The 22,528-nt window shown below is 42.6% G+C and overlaps 2 protein-coding genes across 9 annotated transcripts in view; one reads left to right on the plus strand and one right to left on the minus strand.

Annotated features, from left to right (window-relative positions):
• Positions 1-22,528, minus strand: part of LOC129771754 (potassium voltage-gated channel subfamily H member 6) — a 405,800-nt gene that overhangs the window by 254,716 nt on the left and 128,556 nt on the right. The gene's annotated exons all lie outside the window — the stretch shown is intronic.
• LOC129771756 (tolloid-like protein 1) lies at positions 1,891-6,346 on the plus strand. The gene is made up of 2 exons (XM_055775766.1): positions 1,891-2,089; positions 2,272-6,346. The coding sequence occupies exon 2, from the start codon at positions 2,431-2,433 to the stop codon at positions 5,887-5,889; it is 3,459 nt and encodes a 1,152-aa protein (XP_055631741.1). The 5' UTR covers positions 1,891-2,089; positions 2,272-2,430; the 3' UTR covers positions 5,890-6,346.

Consider the following 22,528-nt stretch of genomic DNA (forward strand, 5'->3'; position numbering starts at 1 on the left):
TCTATGAAAATAATATCTCTGAAAAACCCACGTACGCTATCTTACTGAAATGTCTTCACATATTTCATGAGGTCTTCAAAATGTCTTCACAAAATCAAATGTCTTAACAGTAAGTCAAATGTCTTCAAAATGAAGACATGCGTTCAAACCTTATATCATGTTAAACGTCAGATAAAATCGAGGGGAACTTCAATGAATAGTTTGATTCACGTTGTTCATGTAATTGGATAAAAAAAAAGGATTCCATTGGAAGTTTCGCATTGAGTGCGATAACAGGTATGAAATATAAGTTTTTTTTTTTTTTTTTTTATCTTCGCTTATTTTTCGTCGGCCTATTTCCGCCACTTTAGTGCCAATCACCGACATCAGGGAGGCGACTCCACCTGTTCCTACCTATCAGACTCAACAACTCATGAGCCGGGCCAACTTCTTTTACTTCCGCTCCGAAGGAAGACGTAACCAGAGATTTTTCGCCTCAGAAAATCCCAACGACGCCAGCTGGGATTGAACCCAGGCCGATCGGATTGTGAGGCTGTTACGCTAACCATACAACCACTGGCGCCGTCCGAAATATAAGTTGAGAAAATTATTTTTCTGTAATTTAATCAATGTTTTTGTCATGCGAAAATAATGTCTATTTTCAAAACATTTCAAATTACATTCGAATGCCCCTCACAGCAAATCTTCCATTTGAATATGGCATCGATTGTTTACAAAATTCTGCTTTTTAACTGGTCCAAGAACCAGTTAATGTTCGCCCAGTTAAACAGCAGATCAGTTAAACCAGGACGATTACTGTATTTGGAGTATTTAAAACAAAGAACCATTTTGGGTGAGACGAGGTTTGCAGGGTCAGCTAGTAGAACATAATATTTCAAGATAAAACGGCAAACAAGCATTGAAATAACGATTTTTATTTACCTGAGCGGTACATTTAATTGCAATAAAGGGTAACAATGGTAACAAATTAGGGAACCACTGATGTAGTATGTATTTCAGTAAACGAAAAATAAAAATATTACAATGAAACGTTACTTTGGAATTAGGCTACAATTTGATGCACATCATTTGTTTTTCTTCAGATGTTATACCTGATTACTATTTTCTGTCTCTTAACAACAACTAAATCGAGATAAAAACAGATAAATCCTACAAAAAATTAAAACTTGCCTGACACTATGGCGGTTGTCCTAATAATAATGAATCATGAAAACGGGAAAGAGAACCTCTAAAAGAGGTTTTCAATGAGGCCATATGCCATTCGATGATAGACATGATGTCTCTAGGCTAGGCGAGGTACTTTGCATACGGCCCTCGAAATATGGTGCGAATAATAGGGAACAGCTGTAAAGATCGGAATCGTGATCATAAACCAAGTAAGCGATATAAGATTTCCAAAATGATTAATATTAATTTCTCGGTAAACGTAACAGGTAGGATAACTTCACCACATAAATGGTGCAGGTAGAATCGTGAAACCTCAACCAACCATCTTCAGGCGGTATTCTACCGGTTCCCAAGCATCAGAAGTGTCATAAAAACAGGACCGATCTTAAGTGTTGACTTGATAATAGCTACCCTTTCAGGTTCAAATTTCCCTAGTTTTTAGTTCAATTTATAAACATTCTGGACTTCCCCCTGAGATTTGCATTGATAGTTTTCGCCTGCCAAAACAAGTGAGTTTGTCCCACGTTGCCCTACTAGCCCGAGAACGGAGTAGAGATGAGGTGATCCTCCCGTCGTGTTGTTGTTGACAAGTGCTGGCACTGGCAAGTGTATATGTGAAGTGTAGAGTGCGAGAATGCGAGAGAGAGAGTGGTACACACAAACACACACCGCGCTGGAGATGAAAAACGTTCTCGTCCAGAGCACAGCAGCCAGTAGCGGTCGTGAATGCATAGCAGAAGGCTTGAGGCGAATCGGTCCGATCCTCCTATATAATCAATCGTGATCATCTCTCTTCGCGCTGGGAGCAAATTTGGTCAATCAAGTTGCCGCTTCCCGTTCAAAGCAGCCAATCACACAACACCATAATCCATTCGGACAACGCAGCGTTCGGTGATTGCAGCGTTTGATTAGTTTATTATCAGTAAGTACAAGTCGAAAGATGTGCCATAGAGATACAGGGCGCGTGCGAGAGAGGGCACTTTTTTCCCGTGAACAGAGCTTGATGCGCATGTGAAAGTGCGTTCCTTTATCAAAGCAACAACAAAAAAGATCAGTCCAGTGCTCATCTGTTTATGTTTTCATTTTCTCTTTCGTTGGTTCCAGCTCGTGTGTGCGCGCGTGGGGGAAGTAGGAGATGTGAAGTGTTCCCCGCTTGGGTACGCTCCTGGGTGAAAGAGTGAGAGAGGATCATCGGCGCGATCTCGCATGCAGCATCGTAATCAGACTAAAGGTGTTCTATAGCGTTAACCGTAATTTTCCGCAATGTTGGCCTTCAGAGTTTGTTGGCCGACCCGCATCAAATGGTGTCCGTGGCCTCGAAATGGCACTGCCCTGGTCGCGCTGATATTGCTGATGATGCGCATGGCGCATGGCCTCCAGCACCAATACACCGTTGATGAGCTGCTCCAGGCGACGTTCCCTATTAGCATCTCGGGCGATATCGATATGGATCCGTGCAAATCGGCTGAATTCATGGGTGACATTGCGATGCCCAACGTGCAGTATGAGAGCGAATTCAATAAACAGAGACTGAGAGAAGAAGAACAAGCCCAGGAAGTGAAGCAGATAGTGAGACCTAATCCCCCAAATCCCACTCAAGTGTCTAGTTCTAAGCTCGAAGGCGTTGACAGCTCATTAAGAAGCTCTTCGCCCAATAAAACCATAAATTACAAAACGAAAAAACGACATCGTCCCCAACAGGCAGAAAAGCACCGATCGAGAAAAGCAGGTGCACAGGAAACGGCCAAGGTAAAAAGAACGCATCACAAAAATGCTTCCAAAACCGAACAGAACAAATCAGGAAAGCTTGATCCTCGATCCAAATCGAAGAAAAATCCACGCAAACATCGTCGCAACAGACGTTACCAGAAAAAGAGCGCCCATCACCGATCGACCCGGGCAGCCACCGCCAAGAAGGAGCGCATTTGGGACTACGGTATTATTCCGTACGAAATCGATGGCAACTTCAGCGGTCTGCACAAGGCTCTGTTCAAGCAAGCGATGCGTCACTGGGAAAATTACACCTGCATCAAGTTTGTCGAGCGGGACCCGGAGGAACATCCCAACTTTATTGTGTTCACCAAGCGCTCCTGTGGCTGTTGCTCCTTCGTGGGCAAACGGGGCAATGGGCCCCAAGCGATCTCCATCGGGAAGAATTGTGACAAGTTTGGAATTGTCGTTCACGAACTGGGTCACGTGGTGGGGTTCTGGCATGAGCATACGCGACCCGATCGCGAGAATCACGTCGTGATCGAAAAGCACAATATTATGATCGGTCAGGAGTACAATTTTAACAAACTCACCGAAGACGAGGTCGATACGTTAGGTCAACCCTACGATTACCACTCGATCATGCACTATGCGAGGAACACTTTCTCGAAGGGAACCTATCTGGACACCATTCTTCCGGTGGATATCCCGGGGCAGAAGAGACCCGAGATCGGACAACGACTTCGACTCAGCGATGGAGACATCATACAAGCGAACCTCCTGTACAAGTGTGCCAAGTGCGGACGAACCTTCCAGCAGCACTCCGGGGCGTTCACCTCACCAAGTTACCACTCGAAGATCCCACCGGCTGATCCGGAACGGTGCGAGTGGCGCATCACGGCCACCCATGGCGAGCAGATTGTGCTGAACATCACCGATATGGACATTTTCAAGTCGGAAAACTGTCGCACCGATTACCTGGAGATACGTGATGGTTATTGGTACAAATCCCCACTGCTGGGTCGATTCTGCGGCAGCAAACGATCAAGCACCGTTATCGTGTCGACCGGCAGTCGTATGCTGCTGTCATACGCCACCAGCTTCCGGCAGGCGAGTATGCGAGGGTTTGCGGCTCAGTACGAAGCAATTTGCGGCGGGGATATCAGTGGCAATGGTCGTCTCGAATCGCCCAACTACCCTGCAGAGTACCTTGCGAACAAGGAGTGCGTTTGGAGAATCACAGTCCCCCGGGACTTCCAGGTGGCGTTGAAGTTTCAATCGTTCGAAGTGGAGAACCATGACAACTGCGCGTATGATTACGTGGAAGTTCGCGATGGCGACTCGGCGGATTCCCGGCTGATCGGTGTGTTCTGTGGCTACAAGACTCCGCCCGATATGCGATCGAGCTCGAACAAGATGTTTGTGAAGTTCGTTTCCGACGGGTCGGTTCAGAAGGCGGGATTCCTGGCGACATTCGTGAAGGAGGTTGACGAGTGCGAGCGAAAAGATCACACCTGTGAGCACGAGTGCATCAACACGCTCGGTGGGTACGACTGTGGGTGTCAAATTGGATACGAGCTGCACAGTGACCGCAAGTCGTGCGAGAAAGCCTGCGGCGGTGTGTTGACCCAGAAAAGCGGAACAATTCTGTCGCCCTCCTTCCCGCGCGAATATCCAACCATGAAGGACTGTGCGTGGGAAATCATCGCCTCGCCACAGCACAAGATCACCCTAAATTTCACTCACTTCGATCTGGAAGGTAACACCTTCTACCAGTCGGCCGAATGCGACTACGATGCGGTAACGGTTTACTCCAAAATCGGTAACGACACACTCAAGCGGCACGGATCGTTCTGTGGAATGAAAATCCCACCGGTGATCACCTCCGAAAGCAACATTCTGCGGATCGAGTTTCGATCGGATAAAACAGTGCAGAAAACAGGCTTCGCTGCGGTCTACTTTACCGACGTGGATGAGTGTGCGATCAACAATGGCGGTTGTCACCACGAATGCAAGAATTCCGTCGGTTCGTACGTCTGCTCCTGTCGGAACGGCTATACGCTGCATGAGAACGGTCACGATTGCAAGGAAGGCGGATGCAAGCACGAGATCACCACACAAAACGGTCAAATCTTCAGCCCCAACTATCCGGATGATTATCCAGCCAAAAAGGACTGCATCTGGCACTTCAAAACAGCCCCCGGGCACCGAATCAAGCTGGTGTTCAACGTGTTCAACGTTGAACTGCACCAGGAGTGCGCCTACGATTACATTGTCATTCACGATGGAGATTCTCCAGATGGACACACCCTCGGGCGATTCTGCGGAGCGAAGCTCCCGCACCCGATTTCATCCACTTCGAGTGAAATGTACATGGAATTCAACACCGATTCCAGCGTCCAGCGGAAGGGATTTCTCGCGAGTCACACCACAGTTTGCGGTGGATATCTGCCCGCAGACGGGGAAGCCGGACAGATTTATTCCCACGTGGGATACGGCGTCGGGACGTATGACAACGGGGTGGATTGCGAGTGGACCATAGAGGCGGATTACGGACGCAGAGTGCAGCTTACGTTCCTGTCGTTCGATCTGGAAGAGGAAAAGAGCTGCTCGTATGATTACGTGGAGATACTTAGTGGATTCGAGGACACGAGCGGTCAAGTGCACGGGAAGTACTGCGGGAACTTTCTCCCGCCGGAGATAATATCGTTGAGCGAGATCGTAGTGTTGCGTTTTCGCTCGGATGACACCGTTGGGTTCAAGGGCTTTTCCGTGGCATATGTGTCAATCAGCCCGTTCGAGGACGAGTTCTCCACCGACGAAGAGGCGTCCGAGAGCGATGAGCTCGGGGTGCCGTTCCCGGGCTCGTTGAAAAGTAGATATATCAGTAGCAGTCATAATGAGGATGATGAGGGCGATAACGATTACGACTTGTATCACAGTCATCGTGGCAGCAGTAAGGTACGATTGAACGTTCACAATGGGATTCATGACTCGAAAATGGTTGATTGAATGCGGTCGCTGATCGCGCGTAGTTTATTTAGTTTAATTTAATTTAAAATTAGGGTCGATTCTACCCAACGGTAGCTAACATACACATTGTGACGATGATGCAGTTCCTAGGTCTCTCGAATCTTACGTGTTTCAACTCTTCCACAATATAATGGACGTGATTTCTTCTGTTAGTTTTAGGACGCGCAATGAAATAGACTGATTTAGCTGTAAATAGATTAACACAATTGACAATCGCATATTCTTCGAGATGTCCTCGTAGTTTTCGTTTTTTTCTAATGGTCAAGCTCAAATGGGAACTTAGGGAATACAATAAGAGAGTACAATGTTTTGAAGAATTGGATATCTTTAAATACATAGCATATCATAGGAACGTGTAGATTAGATAGGTGTTTTAGTGGCAAATGTGAGCGAAATCACATCGATTGTAGGACGAATATAATCGGATAAATAAAATCGGAGTCTATGAAAACTCTCACTGAGTTCCACTAAATAAATTCACTTGCTTCAGAGTAATTATCAAGGGATCCGAAAAATATATATTTATTCCATCTATATCTATAAAAATTAATTTCTGTTCGTCTGTCTGATTCTTATGGACTCGGAAACTACTGAGCCGATCGACATGAAAACTGGTATGTAGGGGTTTTTGGAGTCGGGGATGGTTCTTATGATACTTCGAGACCCCTCCCCCTCTCTAAGGGGGGGGGGGAGTCTGCCATACAAATGAAACACAAATTTCTGCATTACTCGAGAATTAATCAATCAAATGAAACCAAATTTAGCATGTGGAGATTATAGGGTGCAATAAATGTGTTTACGGAGCCATACAAATGAAACACAAATTTCTGCATTACTCGAGAATTAATCAAGCAAATGAAACCAAAGTAGGCATATGGAGGTTTAAGGGTGCAATAAATGTTTCTATGGTGGTTAAACACTCCAACCTCTAAGGAAGAGCTGCCATACTAATGAAACACAAATTTCTGCATAACTCGAAAACTAATCGAGCAAATGAAGCCAAATTTCGCATGCGAAGGTTTTAGGGGACACGAAACGTTTCTATGATGAATAGATTCTGCATAACTCGAGAATTAATCAAGCAAATGAAACCAAATTTAGCATGTAGAGGTTATAGGGTGCAATAAATGTTTTTTTATGTGGTTAGACACTCCACACTCTAAGGGGAATTTACATATTCCAACCAAACATGACAATTGAAAATTTTCGAAAAACTCTGAAGGAAAATGGGAAAATTCGAAAAATTCAATTCGCATGTGTTCTACGATTAAATATTGACAAGCGTTGTTAGTCCATTTGATGTTTGCGATAACGAAATTGATCTTCGTTCGAAAGTGGAAAAGGATTTTAATGTGATAAAACGCACTCCTATATCGTCTTCTATCTATATAAATAAAAATGGATCGCCGAATGTATTGATAAGAGCAAAACTCGAGAAAGGAATTGTCCGATTTAGGACTGTCTTCATTCTGTCATGTTTTCTGTATCAAACATTTATTCCATGTAACGGAGAAACATGTTATTTGCAAGTGGATGAAAAAACTTGCACGAGAATTGTGCAAAATAATCTGATATTATAATGTCGAGTTTTGGTAGAAGTACTGAAATTTATAGAAAAAAATAATTTTAAAGGGTCGATTAGAAGATCAATCAATGAGCAGTTCTGCGATTGGACCCATGAACGTGCGCTTAGTAAGAACGTGAATGTGATAACGAAAAATAAATTTTGGGCGGGACCAAGTTTGCCGGGTCAGCTAGTTCTCATGTATATACATATATACAGCCATTCCATGCCAAACCGATATAGCGGTTCTCAGATTTTCGTGAAAATTGGTAGTTTTGTTCTTTATCGCAAAACATTTAACTCGTATTTTTTATTTTTTCATTAAGGTGACCATTTCCATTTTAGGGTTGTCCGAAAAATCAACTTGTTCCCCTTTTTCCAAAAATGACTTTTTTCAAAAATTCATAACTTTTGAACTACTAGACCGATTCAGATGATCGACACATAAAGTTAAAACCAATTAGATAATTTTAAAAAAAATAGACTTGCGAGAAAAAAATGGATTTTGATTTCGCAATCATTTATTACTAAAAATCAGGGATGTGTTATTTTTCATTTTTAAGTTATGATTTTTCAAAGATAACATGTTTTCAGTCTTCTTTCAATATTTCTATGCGACTAGACTGGATGTATGCGACTAGAATTCAATTATTTGGCAAATGTGTCATTTTTTCAGAAAAGGCTAGCTAATTCGCTTTAATTTGATACATCGATCATCTGAATCGGCCCAGTAGTTCAAAAGTAATACATTTTCCAACAAAGTCATTTTAATATGATTTTTTGGACCATCGGGTAACTTTGAAAAATCATAACTCAAAAACGAAAAAAACGCCTCTCTGGTTTCGACATATGTGATGTGAAAAATCCTCAGCTTTCCAGAAATAAATATAAAAAGCCTTTGGTCCCGTGACTATGAAAACAATAAAAAACGTATACAATCAATAATAACGAGAAAAGAATTCAAATTTTCCGCAGGTGTAGTATTTCTTCAAAAAAGACCAGGTCATTGGCTTTAATTTGATATGTCGATCATCTGAATCAGTCTAGTAGTTCAAAAGTTATGAATTATTGAAAAAAGTCTTTTTTGGAAAAAAAAAAAGAGGAAAAAGTTGATTTTTCGGACAACCCTAAAATGGAAATGGTCACTGAAGTCGAGCAGAGGCTACGGTTTGAAGATTCGAAGAATTTCGAAGATAGATTCCCTTTGGACTAAAGTAGCCAATCCAATTCACCGTTCAAGTATATCGATCGATGGTTTATTTTAAACTGAGCCTACTGAACATGCTCTGCCCTATTTATAGGATTCCCTTTGGTTATTTGAATAATATGGCAGTGCAGTATTCATGTTCCACGGGACCACTGACAGACGTTTCTAGATTTATAAACTGGAATCGACTGTTGAGAGTCACAGCATACGTTATACGAGGAGTTAATCGTTTCAAGGGTGAGAAGAGTCCGAAACCAGTTTTATTGACCCAGCAGAAACTCAAGAATGCTGAAAAGAATGAAGAATGGTGATTCTGAAACGTAGGGCCCTATTATAAAAATCGAGGCGATAAGAATTTTGCTCGTTAGGGTTGGTTTAGACTAGGGATATATTCATGTGTAGAAATATGACGAGATTTATAGAAATCGCATCATCCGTTTACACTAGCGTGAACTTCTATAATGAATATATTCATATCTTCGGTGAATTTATTCACCTGAAGTAGAACTGCATCCAACTTTAGTGATTTCTCACCAGTGAGAAATTCACAAGCGTTTACATATGCTGAATTTATTCAAGTTATATATACCTCGAATAAGTGTATCATATTTATTCTCATTCTCATTACACCTATTTTCACGTGAATAAATCCATCTATAGCTATAGATCTCCCTAATGTAAACCCGCCATTAGCTCTATTTTACTATTATAGATATCGAGCAATTCGATAGCACCGAGCGAGTGATAGCTATCGATGCGAGTGTCCGAACTTTCCGAGTTGTTTGGTTCGCTTGTTGCATATCTTCAGAGAATTATTTTGTTTTGGTATGCGTCCCTGATATTTTCCTTTGGGAAACATTCCAGAAACCCTAATAAATGCAATTTGCAAACATGTTCGTTTGTTTTGGTTAGTATTTGTTTTACGGTGCTCCCAGAATAGTCTATACAAGGTAAGTGTTCAATCCAGCATTATTTATAATAATCATGTTATAATTTACAATGCAGAACTTACTTCCAGCGCATATTTCAGTGGTAAAACGACGCTAAAAGAGAATTACATGTAAAAAAAAGGTTTTTCTAAAAAAAAGTTATAGGATGTTGTGTTCAAGACACGACCGCATTGTTGACGTAGAACTACGCTGTAGTTTAATTCAAGTCGCTTGTTTATAACTGCGGATATTATTTTATAATGCGACAAAAATTTTGAAATACCATTCTACCAGTTTGGTCGCCTTGAAATGTTTTCTGTAGAATAATTTGAAGATAATTGTTTGATGATTAATTCTTGTGCTCGCAGAACAATAAGCGCAGCTGTCATCCTTGGTGGAGAAAGTTTTGCTATTAGCAAGCGAAACCAAACCACATACAACATTTCAGAACGACATTTACTTTCTTGGTGACTAAATAAACGAAATAAACTCTATCTGTTAATCTCAACAACCTCAAAAGAGTAGCACTGCTTCATTATGATCAATATTAGCGCAAATGCAGTCCTAGTTGAAGGCAGTTTTGCGACAGGCATGCGAACCCAAATAACTTATAACATTCCAGTGCGACATTCAAGAAGCTTGGTATTCCCCAAATGATTTTTTGCCGCACAACTTTAATGCCTGCTTCACCATAACGTCAGTTTAATGCATTCATGCAATGTCGAAGGCACCAACGAAGCCCTTATGATGGCGAAAAACAATGTTAACTGCTTGGAAAAAGACTAAATTATGCCACACAGCTTGTACTCTTCTGTAACACCCATCGATGCGAATTCTCTGATGAGTTTTTCAAGAGCGACCGCCTTCACCACCAGCGGGGGAAGCTTGATTTTGGTTGCTGTCTGGGTAAAGGCGTTTACATTTTCGACCGACGCGCCGAAGTCGCCTACTTCGCTGTTGTCCGATGCGGTGTCACACTCGCGAAGGCTCGCTTCAGTGCGAACACTTTTCACTGCACCAACATCGCGTGCTTCACTAGATGACGCTTGCCTCGAAATTTGATTGCCCCTGGCAATGCGTTCGCTTTTTGCAGTGCTCGAGCCAGCCTTCCTCTTCTTCTTGCTCATCACTCACTACGCGAGGCGTCCAATTTATGACGCGGAAAGAAAAACACACGATACGAATAACGCCAAAAACGAACTGACGCCACGACGCCACGACGATATCCAAGTTGGATCACCACTGGTGGGGTCCAATCTTAGATCGAAGTGCAGCGAAAGTAAAGTGAACTGGATTGCTGAACAGTCCGATGCCGAATGAAAGTTTGCCTTTTTTTTGCAATTTAAGTTTCATTTATTACTTTCATGTTGTTCAAATTACATTGTGATAATCTTAAGTGATACAATTTTTTTTTCAACCTTTGTTATTTAAATTACATCTCTGATGTGTGTTTTTTTTCTTTGGCTTTTATAGCTTATAAGTACGATTTATGATATACGATCATAGGTGTTTTTAATTTTACAACCTACTTAACCTAAATTTGACAAAGTCCTAATTTATTAAAGCTCTAATAAGCGGATATTCTGACAGGGTGCAACCTGCGATGAATTTTTCGATCGAGGCCTCGATGCGTTCTTGTATAGTTCTGTACTCTGCAGCGCGGTGGAGATCGCTTATCCTCGTGTCGTATGGAGCGTTCAGAATCATTCGTAGCAGTCTGTTTTGTACCACTTGCAGCTTCTTTTTGTGGGTCGCCACACCGGCATGGCGTAGTCAACCATTGGAGCGATAATACATTTCAAAACCGCTAATTTATTGCGCGTTGATAGACGGGATCGCCGGCATATTAGCGGGTACAACATCTTCAAGAGTCCTAGACATCTAGTTTTCAGTCTATCACTGTGCGAGCGGAAGAGTAGCTTGTTGTCGATGATTACTCCGAGATAAGTAACTTCATTAGACCAACCAACAGGATGTCCATTGATATTGATGTAGCAGTTGGTTGGAGGGAGCAGCTTTGGAGATAAACGATGCCGGAATAGAACTGCTTGGCTCTTTGCTTCATTCACCTTAATCTTCCAGCTGGCCAGGTATGAGATGTATGTCGTGACGCCACGCTGTAGCCTCGACCGATAGTGATTCGGGAGGCGGCCGTTGGCAATGATTGCGCAATCATCTGCGTACAATGCTAGCATGCAATCACCAGGAAGCTGTGGAACGTCTGAGGTGAAAATGCTGTAAAGTAGCGGTCCAAGAAGGCTACCTTGTGGGACGCCAGCCGAAACCGCTTTCCTTTCCGAAGATACACCTGCAAAATGTACTCGGAATGACCTGTTACTAAGATAACTCCTTACCATCCTAGTTAGATAGCCTGGGAAATTCGCCTGCACAAGTTTGTGGATGAGGCCTCCGTGCCACACGTTATCGAAGGCCTTTTCCACATCGAGTAGAACCATAGCAGTATTGTTCGAAAGTCTTTTGTTTCGCTGAATTATATTCCCCACACGAACAAGCTGGTGTACGGTGGAGTGCCCCTTCCGGAAGCCGAACTGTTCTGGCGCGATGATATTCCTTTCGTCGACATGTGCCATCAAACGCCGCAATATTAGTCGCTCGAGCATTTTACTAACTGCCGAAAGCAATGTAATCGGTCTGTAGCTGGATGGAGCAGTTGGGTCCTTTCCAGGTTTTAGGATGGGGGTGACTTTTCCCATTTTCCAAATGGACGAGAAATAGTTGAAATGGAAACATCTTGTGAAAATTACTGCCAGAAAACGATATGCTTTGCTGGATAGCTTCTTAAGAACAAGATTCACTATACCGTCGAATCCTGGCGCCTTCATATTCCTGCTTCGCTTAACTGCAGAACGGACGTCGTCTTCCGTCACAATACCGGTTGAAGGAACGTCATTAGCTTGCTCGTCGAGAAGTCTAAGTGTATGTTGCACCATGGATTCATGTGGGCTTATCATACTGACGCCGAGGTTATGTGCCTCAACCAATTTACCGGCGATGGCGTTTGTTTTCTCGGCTGGGGACACGAGTATGTCACCGGTACTAACCTTTAGAGGAGGGATTGGTAGTGGCCGTTTTTTGAAAACTTTGGCAACCTTCCAAAACGGTTTCGAGTAATCTTGTAGTTGTTCGTTGTTGTTTGAGAACTGCTGGTTCCTTATCATCCGCATACGGACGCCAATTAGACGATTAAGTGAAGAAACTTCACGCTTTTTTAGCCTACAACCGGTCCTCTGGAATTGCCTTCTAACAGTGTTTCGTTGTTGTATGAGCCGCCGTGTAAAGGTGTCAATTGGAGTGAATTGCCTTCTAACCGGTACCCAGTTGATGCAGGCATCTTCTGCAGCGTGAATAGCACCCTCAAAAATGTCCAGTTGTTGATCGATGGCCTCGACAGATGGAAGAACTACCAGATCGGGGAGATGTTGGTCCACTAGGCGGCTAAAGGCAACCCAGTTCACCCGATGGTAGTCGCGTCTTTTCACCTCAGGAACAGTAGCTGGCTGGAAGCAAAACTCACATATCACCGGGTAATAATCTGAGCTCAATTCTCGGAGAGTAACTGGCTTGGATAGTCCCAGATCCGACAGGAAAACATCCATCGTCGAAGTTGTACCAATTGGAGAGATAAATGTTGGTTCGTCCGGATAGTGTATATTGCACGTTCCATCACTCAGATGATCAGCCAGCAGTTGTCCATTTTTGTTGTTTCTATTGTTGTGCCACAGAATATGGCGCGCGTTGAGATCACCAGCCACCACGAAGCCAGTTTGATTGTCTGTGAGTTTTCGCAAATCCTCAAAGAATAGTTGTGATGAGCCATTGCTGTCCACACATTGCTGGGGGATGTAAACCGCAAACAGCGTCAAGAATCCACGGAAGGTATGAATTTTAACTCCTATCGCTTCAATGACGCGTGTCTTCGGATGTGGAGCAATTTCGTAGCGGATGCCACGCCGAACGAACACAGCAACACCGCCACCTCTGGAGTTGGGACGGTCCAGTCTAACCATAGTGTGAGCAGGGAGGCAGAAATTTGTCGCTGGATTGAGCCGAGTTTCGGTCAACACTCCCACATCGACGTTGTGATGGGCTAGAAAGTTGCTGAATTCAATTTTTTTCGCTCTGATTGAGCGAGCGTTCCAGTTGACGATCCGGATACGGGGCTCATTTGACCCCATATTTGCTGACAATGAAATATAGGACATCTAACTGGTCCGATTTGGATCTACACTGCCGCAACAGACTAGAGAGTTCGCGGAAAATATTCCACAGCTCAGCGGCACTGAAAAGCTCGTCCATGTTGTCACTGGAGGTGTTGGGAAGTTGTTGTGATGGGACATGCATTCCCGCTCTAATGCGGGGATCGACGCGACGCTCACTTTGTTTGTTGGCCCAAGCACTGGCAGCAGGCTAAGTATATGTCCACTTTGGAGCTTCGGTAAAAGATGGATTTGGAGCCAAAGCTGGAAAATTTTCTTCCGTGAGAACCGGAGCAGGTGGTGTTTTTGTTTTCCTGCCCGGTTGATTTGCTGAAGTTGCTTGTTGCCGTATACGAATATATTCTGCACGTTTCGGGCAGCTGCGGTCCGTAGCTGAGTGAGGGCCGTTGCAATTAACACAACGCTTCGATGAGGATGACTTATTGGGGCAGCTTTCTGGGGCATGAGTGTCCCCACAGTTGTTACATCTGCTTTTGAGATGACAATTTCGGGTACCGTGACCATGGAACAGGCAATTCATGCACTGCGTCACGTCTGCTCGCTTGTTGCGGTACGCTTCCCAACGAACAATGATGTGGGCGATGCTCTTCACTTCACTAAGTTTCTTAATGTTGATGTAACCCTTAGCGAAACGCACTAAGTACAGGGACTCATCCTGGGTAACGCTTCCAGGTTTTCGTTTTATTATATGCGCTTCTTGAGCGGAAATGTTATGCTCCTTCTCGAGCAAATTTAGCAGCTCCTTGGGATCCACCAACGGGAAACCACGCAAAACTACTCTGTATGGACGCTCGCTTGGTCTATCATGAGTAAAGTACTCGTATCCGCACTGTTGTAAATAATTCTCAATTTTTCCAAAATCGGCTGCGGAGGAACATTGAATTTTTGTTCCAAATCGAGTAATTCTGTACGACGGTTGCACTTTTTTTTTCCAAAATATATATTTTTATAAAGGCTCATATGGCGTTAGCCTCACGGGGCCGGGAGTTCAATACAAATTTTCTTATTATCTATGTTAGTAATATGTAACCGATTACTCGCGGTTGGCTCGAGGTTAGTATTACAAGTGTTTTCGTAATTCGGATGTTGCTGTCTCCAATGCTCTGTACGTGTGCCCGACACGGGATACTTCCTATTGGGATGCAGCTGACCATTAATCAGCAACGCCCCCCTAGTCTGTACCTCATATCTAGCGTGGTGCGTCTTTCTCGACTCGAGGAATCCAGGATAGAATGGTCACTAGCCGGCGCAATCATCAGTTCGTGTAGAGTTGTCATGAGCGGTACAACCTTTGGCTCTTGTTGAATGATCAGTGGACTGCACAACATTTGGCCCGAGTGTCTGTAAAGAGTGTGTGTATGTATTGCCGCGACTAAGTAAAAGTTTATCGATCGGATAGGAGGGATATGAAACGGGGACACAACGAAGGAAACATCATTAAACGTTGACATCGGCGTTTCTGAGGAACAGGTATAGATGAAGCAGAAGATCAGGATCACGGCTACCTAAGATATCGATTGACGGCTCTCACAAATGGACAGAACAAATGTATGGGAAAATGGAAACGCTTAAAGTTTTCATGTATTTTAACCATTTACAAACCAGGAGATTCTAATGTATATCATATAAAACAAATCTTAGGGAATTTCCGATTCGTTGACTATATAAAACGCCAAAATCCGTTCGCGGCAAAAATAGTTATTAACGTTAACTTTATTTCATAAAAACGTGACCTGTTTTCTGATTTGGCACCCTTAATGAAAGACGTAGTTCTACGTCAAAAGTGGAATTCATGCGTGACTCCTCACGGAATTCCATAGATTGCAGTTGTGAAAATACATGAAAAAGTTCATTTTCTAATAATTATATTTTTTGTAAAGCAAATTGTTCCATAATGTCGTTTTTATAAAACAGCTTTTTTTTGAGACATCTGCTATGAAAATTATAAATATCTATATTTCCAAAAGTTTTAATATGGTTATGTTTTGGAGAAAACTGGTATTCCCTCAACGAATGAAATTCCCTAAATTTTCGGAAATTCCCTAAATTTTAGTTTGATATGCTATACATTACAATCCCATAGTCTGTATATGGTTTAAATTTATGAAAATTGGAAGCATTACCATTTCCTCATACATTTGCTCTGTCCAATTGTGTGCTTTCCCGAACAGAGATGTCAATAACGAGCAACTTATCGACGAGCAACGAAGGGGAAGTCGTAAGATGTAAAGTCTCCGTGAACAAAGGAAAAGAATAAGAACGAAGGGGAATATTTGCCAAGAGTATAAACAGTGGATCTCGTTGAGACAAACTTTCATTCTTCGTGAGAAAATCGACTGAATAACATCATTGCTGGGCGAGCTGGACGGCGAGGGATCGAATGCCTTTCTCAAGGCAATGGGGGTGGGGGTAATATGATGGATAAAGTAAGGCTTTCCAAGGTCCTTTTGGAAGATTAGAAACGAATGAGCTGAAGAAGTTTAAAGTCCCAAGCAAGGAAGGAAGGCAAACTTCCAGTATCGTTCTCTATTCAAAGCAATGAATATCGCTTGTTCTTCTCTGTTTTGCGTCATCATATGTCTTCGTTTCGGATTGAGCTGTGGACGCGACCAAATTACTCACTCGCTGATGTCTCTAGCATTGCAATCATTGCATCAAACTGATGCCATTCCATTAAGGTTCAGAACTACATAATTGAATGGGGAATCATTAAACTAGGCTATCATCGGCTCGGCAAGAAAATAATTGTTCTGGAATTTTGTGTGTCATTTGGTTTCGCATGACAGTAGCAAAACCATCTCCACCAAGGAAGAAGGCTAAGCTAATCGAGACCGGAAATATCAATAGAAAGGGCTTCTGTTGAGAAAAGCGCAAAGCGGAGATAAGTGTGTGTATTTTTAGTTGCTTCAAGCCATCGATATATGGATATTTGTGTGCGTACGTGCGTGCTTCATAACCCGTACGCAAGAATAGTACATCTTCGCTAAAACCCCATTAGTATCTGCTCCCGTGTGCATTGGCCCTGTCGCGATGCAACAATCGCCTATTTTTTATACTATGATTGACGATTGGTTGCTGTTGCAATTTGCGCAGTTTTAATGATACATATAAACAAGGAGGGGTGATAGCGGAAGGGAAATATTTACGCTAGGGTATTAGTAAAGAATCTCTGCTGTCGAAAATATTCAGCCTTTTTCCAAGCAGTTCACATTGTTTGTTTTCTGTCATCAATGCATTGAACGGACGCTATTGTGAAGAAGGTGTCAAGGTTGTGCACCAACATTTTTTTTGTGGAATACCAAGTTGTTCAATAAGTTATATTTAGTTATTAATTTATTTGGGCTCGCGTACCGGTCGCAAAACTGCTTTCAACTAGGGTTGTATGTCAGGGCATGTCATCTAATGTCATCTAATCTTGATCATATTGAAACAGTGTTACTCTTTTCGAGGTTATGGAGAATAACAGATAGAGTTTATTTCGTTTATTTAGTCACCAAGAATTTGGTTTTGCTTGCCAGTAGCAAAACTTTCTCCAATAAGGATGACAGCTGCGTTTATCTCGATCATGTATTGTTCTGCGAACACAAGAATGAATCATCTAACAATTATCGTCAAATGATTCTACAATAAAAAAACAAAAAGTCACAGGAGGTTGTGTCCAACACGACCGCATAGTTGACGTAGGATTACGTTAGGCTGTCTGTCGCATGCTGATTTTGGAAATGTTTGAAAAAATATATTGTTAAACTCTTTGATAATGATCTGCTGGCCCTGAAAAGGGCCGTTTGGTTTGGTTGTTGGGTAGTTTTTGTTCACTTCACCAGTGTTATTATCGAGCTTCCGGTATCAGTGATAGAAAGTTGTTTCAGCTCCGATGCCCGTTTACGGGATGTGAGACACAACTCAATTGTTGACCGCTCAGATTCGATGCTCGTCTTGAATTTCACTGCTGCCTGCACCTTCACCATGTCAAGAAGCACGTTCTCGCACTTCTGACGGAGAGAGCGTGCCCGAAACGCTCCGCTCGTGATACTTGCTGCTGCCACTAGTAGTAAGTAGTAGTAGTAGTAGTTTGCCGCTGCTTCTACTGCCATAGAAACTCAATGTGAGGCACAGCTCGCCTATTGACCACTCAGCTTCGATGCTCGCCTTGATATAAGCTGCTTCCACTATTGCTGCTGCTACTTGTTGTCCGTTCCACGTCCATTGTGAGAATGAATGATATCTACGAGTGCTTCCTCGTTTTATATCATTTGGTATGTGTGAACTACGCGCCTCCTACTTGCTTGCGATACAAATATTTGGCTTATCGGGCGCGAAAAAGCGAATCCAAGTTTTAATATAGCTTTTAAAAGTATGATATCATAACCCTTTTCATCATCGATGCTTTTTCAACAAATAGTCGCTCAATTGATCGAATACTTAAAAACAACGAATGTTCCATGATGAATTGAACGAAAATTTTAGACATTTCTAGCCGTTATGCGACGGTTCCCTGTTAATTGCACCTGGTCAAAGAAAAGCAAAACTTAACAATATTTTTGATCATAGTTTTACATCATTTTTATGATTAGTGGAAAACAATAAATTAAACTCTTTCGTTCAAAGCAATATCGATAGTCCTGAAAAGGACTGGTTGATTTCTCTGTTCATGTTCATGTTAGTCGGATGTAGGCAGTTGTTTACTTTTTAGCAGCGGTAGTTTTCTCCAAAGCCGTTGCTGCTTTCTTTGGCTTTGGCATCTTCGGCTTCTGTGCGTCGGTTTGCGTGGGGTTTCGTTGACACCATCACGGCGAGCTGAACGACGGGTAGCGTGTTTGATACCCTTCATGATGCCAAGAACACGTTCTCGTACTTCTGACGAAGAGAACGTGCCTGAAACGCTTCGCTCGTGATGCTTGCTGTTGCCACAAGTACTAAACCGGTTTCAGCAATCGTTGCTACTGTTTGCCGCTTTTTATGCTGCCATAGAAGCTCTATGTGAGGCGCAGCTCACATTTTGACCGCTCAACTTCGATGCTCGCCTTAAGAAAAGCCGCTTCCACTGCTGCTGCTATCCACTTGTTGTTGTCCGTTCCACGTCCGTTGTAAGAATGGATGAGATCCAACAACTTTTACAACTTAAATGCATTTTTATTCAGATGTTTTGCTATTTGCATACATATTTTACAGTTCAAGTGACACAGTCTGGGCTTTACTTCTTCGGTTCAGCTTTTGGATTTAAAATCATACTGTTAAGCAAAAGTTCCTTATTTATAATTTGACAGTTGTTCACCATTTTAATGGTATTGTTTGAAATTAAATTTGAAAGAGACTACTTATAAACTACTAACTAACTAACTAATAACCAACTAACTAATCTACTATATACAAATTTTTTATCAGGTCAAATTCAGAGGATCTAGATTTCTCAACAAATTTAGCTTTTGTTTCATACATAATTGCATCTAGTTTTTGGATATTAGCCTCTTGGTGTAGATCCGAGATCCTTGTGTCAAAAGGACGATCAAGAATCATCCTCAATGCACGATTTTGCGCCACTTGGAGTTTGTTCCTGTGAGTCTGAGCACATGACCCCCACACCACAATTGCATAAAGGATGGCAGGAGCTATGATTTGATTGTAGACGGCCAGTTTGTTCACCTTTGAGAGACGGGATCGTCGACAGATCAGAGGGTACAGAGATCGAACCAAAGCGGAACACCTATTCAAATTCTTCTCCACGTGCTGACGGAAGAGGAGTTTCTGATCTATCACTAGCCCCAAATATGTTACTTCAGCGGACCACTCAACCCTTGTGCCATTCATCACCACAACGCAAGATGGAGGAGGTTTGAGTTTGGGAGACTGCCTGTGCAGGAACATGATTGTTTGGGTTTTGGAGGCATTGATTTTAATTTTCCATATGTTAGCATATTCAACAAAGGCGTCAAGGCATCGTTGAAGCCTGTTTGTTATTTCACGAGGCATCCTCCCCTTGACGGCAATTGCGGTGTCATCTGCGAACAGAAAGGACGCGCAGCCATCTCCCAGGGGAGAAGTGTCAGAGGTGTAAAGGCTGTACAGCAAAGGGCCCAGCAGACTTCCCTGCGGGACCCCTGCCTGGATGGAAAATGTGTTTGACAAACAGCCATTCAACGATACCCTGAACGACCTTTGCTGAAGGTAACACCGGATGATTTTCACGAGATAAATTGGAATGTTAAAGGAACAGAGTTTATATACAAGCCCGTCATGCCAGACACAGTCGAAAGCCTTTTCGACATCCAACAGTGCCAAGGCTGTGGACTTGGATACAGCCCTGTTCCTTTGGATGGTGTTCATCACTCTCACTAGTTGGTGGATAGTCGAATGCCCCCGTCTAAACCCAAACTGTTCAGGCAGGAGGATGTTGTTGACCTCAACAAATTTTTGCAATCGGAATAAAATGATTTTTTCAAAAAGTTTGCCCAGCGCTGAAAGGAGGCTGATAGGTCTGTAGCTTGAAGGTAGAGTTGGATCCTTCCCGGGTTTGCGGATCGGCACGATCTTCGCTTCTTTCCAGATGCTTGGATAATAGTGCAATTCCAAGCATCGATTGAAGATGTTGCTGAGCAGCGAGTAGACTTTGGGGGTGAGCCTTTTCAGGATCAGTGGATGAGATCCACGTATACTCCTTCCTTTTATATCATTTGGTATGTGTTAAGTAGGCGCCTCCTACTCGATTTCCATGCAGAACGAATCAGACGCGAAAATAAATGACGTCAATTTCGACCAATCAGCGCTGGGTATCTCTGTTTGGATAGGGGTTGAGATTTTTCAATTGTTCGATAGTTAGTTACATGATAAATACTATTTTATTCAGTGTGAAAAATTGTTATGGAGTGCCGGAATCGTTTGATGCAAAAATCTCACCAATCCATCATGAAATGAATGAGTAATAAGCGTTTGAAATTGGACATTTTTCACGACGTGATCGATTTTCATTTTTCCATTTGTACCCAAATATGTTCCCGAAGGACGTAATCCTACGTCAAAAAACATTTCAGGGCGACCAAACTGGTAGAATGGTTATTTCAAAATTTGTGTAGCATTATAAAATAATATCTGCAATTATAAACAAGCGACTTGAATTAAACCAAAGCGTAGTTCTACGTCAACAATGCGGTCGTGTCTTGAACACAACCTCCTATATTTTTTTTATTTTTTTTGGCTGGCAATCAGTTCCGTACCCGAACGGATCACAAGCCGTTACTGAGCATCTTTAATCCGAAGAAGGGTATTCCTCCTATCGCGGCTAGCAGAATGCAGAGATGGGCTCATTTTTTTATCCGGTTTTAGTTATGATATAGCACATGTTTGATCTCAATCGAATATTGTTGATTATCCATCCCGGTTTCCGGTTGAGTCTTGGAAGGTTTGGAAAGAAGAGGATCCCTATTTAAAGTCTATTAACACTGATGAATACGGACTATTGAGTTTGCCAAAATTGTTGAAAGAGTCGTCAAGAGATGAAAGTCTAAGCAACGTGATCCAGGTGTTAAAAGGTTGTTCAACGATTGAGCACAATCCATATGCAAAGTTTATACAGGAACTTTCCTTGGAGTATGGCGTGGTGAAGCGTGATTGTAGAGTGGTCAGTGTTTGCCAAATGATCCACTCATTGAAAAAATCGCTTTCGTTCGTTCAAATATGATCTTTCAGGAAACATTTCCCCCAGCGGTATTCTATTGTTGTTATGTGCTGCAAATCACGACACAAAAGAGAACGAGACAACTCTGCATCGGCTCGCACTTCATTGCACACCAGCATGCAAGCAAAGCTATCATATACGCTTTCAGTGCAGAAAGCTTATTTTCTTCTTTGCCTCTAACATATGCATAGCGACCTCTCCATGCATCATGAAACAGCAGGATCATACGGACAACGCAAAGCGAAAGATTCATATTCAGCTAATGTAGCAGATCCTGATTTTTAAGTCTCAGAGAGTGCAAACTATATGATTGTTTAGCTCGATAGAGGCTAAGGGAAGGGTAGTCAGATTATATTTTCCATTTTTAACGCCGCTATCCCTTGAAATGTGTATATTCATATAGACCGCATAGTTTTACTAGCAACACCGCTCCAGTGAGAAGCAAAAACAGCAGCAGAATATGAATATGAAGAATATGAATGTTCACAATATAGTTGTCACCTTTTTGATGGGCTGTAGGAAGGCAGTGCATTGCTCAACTGGATTCATACGTAGTTCGTTGGAATTTATGATACCAAATCGCTTGCAAGGCACGGATAGCGAAGAAGCTGCCAAAACCAATTTCGAACAGATGCAAAAAGTTCAGATGAAACATTATGCTGGAACTAGGGAAGCTGTTTTCAGCGTTGGAGATCAGGTCGTGGTACGAGACTATACAAATCCTAATAAAGAAGCTTGGGAATCAGCAGTGGTTACAGAAGTGCTTTGAGATCGATACTACCAGGTGCAATTAGATTACTCAGGAAGATTGATCAAGCGACACTTGAATCGAATAAAAAAGGACTCACGCGAAAATCGAGACGATATCCTTCAAAATAACACAAAGCAGCAGTTCAACCCAACCCTGTTTGATAGTGGATTGGCACCTGCAAAAAAAAACATACGTAACAGCTGCTCTATTATCATCGGTCGAGGGAACCACTAGCTTGTTTTCACCGTGCCCATATT

This window comes from Toxorhynchites rutilus, chromosome 2 (genome assembly GCF_029784135.1).
Source record: "Toxorhynchites rutilus septentrionalis strain SRP chromosome 2, ASM2978413v1, whole genome shotgun sequence".
In the NCBI taxonomy this organism is placed as follows: Eukaryota; Metazoa; Arthropoda; class Insecta; order Diptera; family Culicidae; genus Toxorhynchites; species Toxorhynchites rutilus.

Bases quoted from the DNA above. Each gene is read 5' to 3' on its own strand.
- LOC129771756 (XM_055775766.1), top strand. From the start codon at position 2,431: ATGTTGGCCTTCAGAGTTTGTTGGCCGACCCGCATCAAATGGTGTCCG.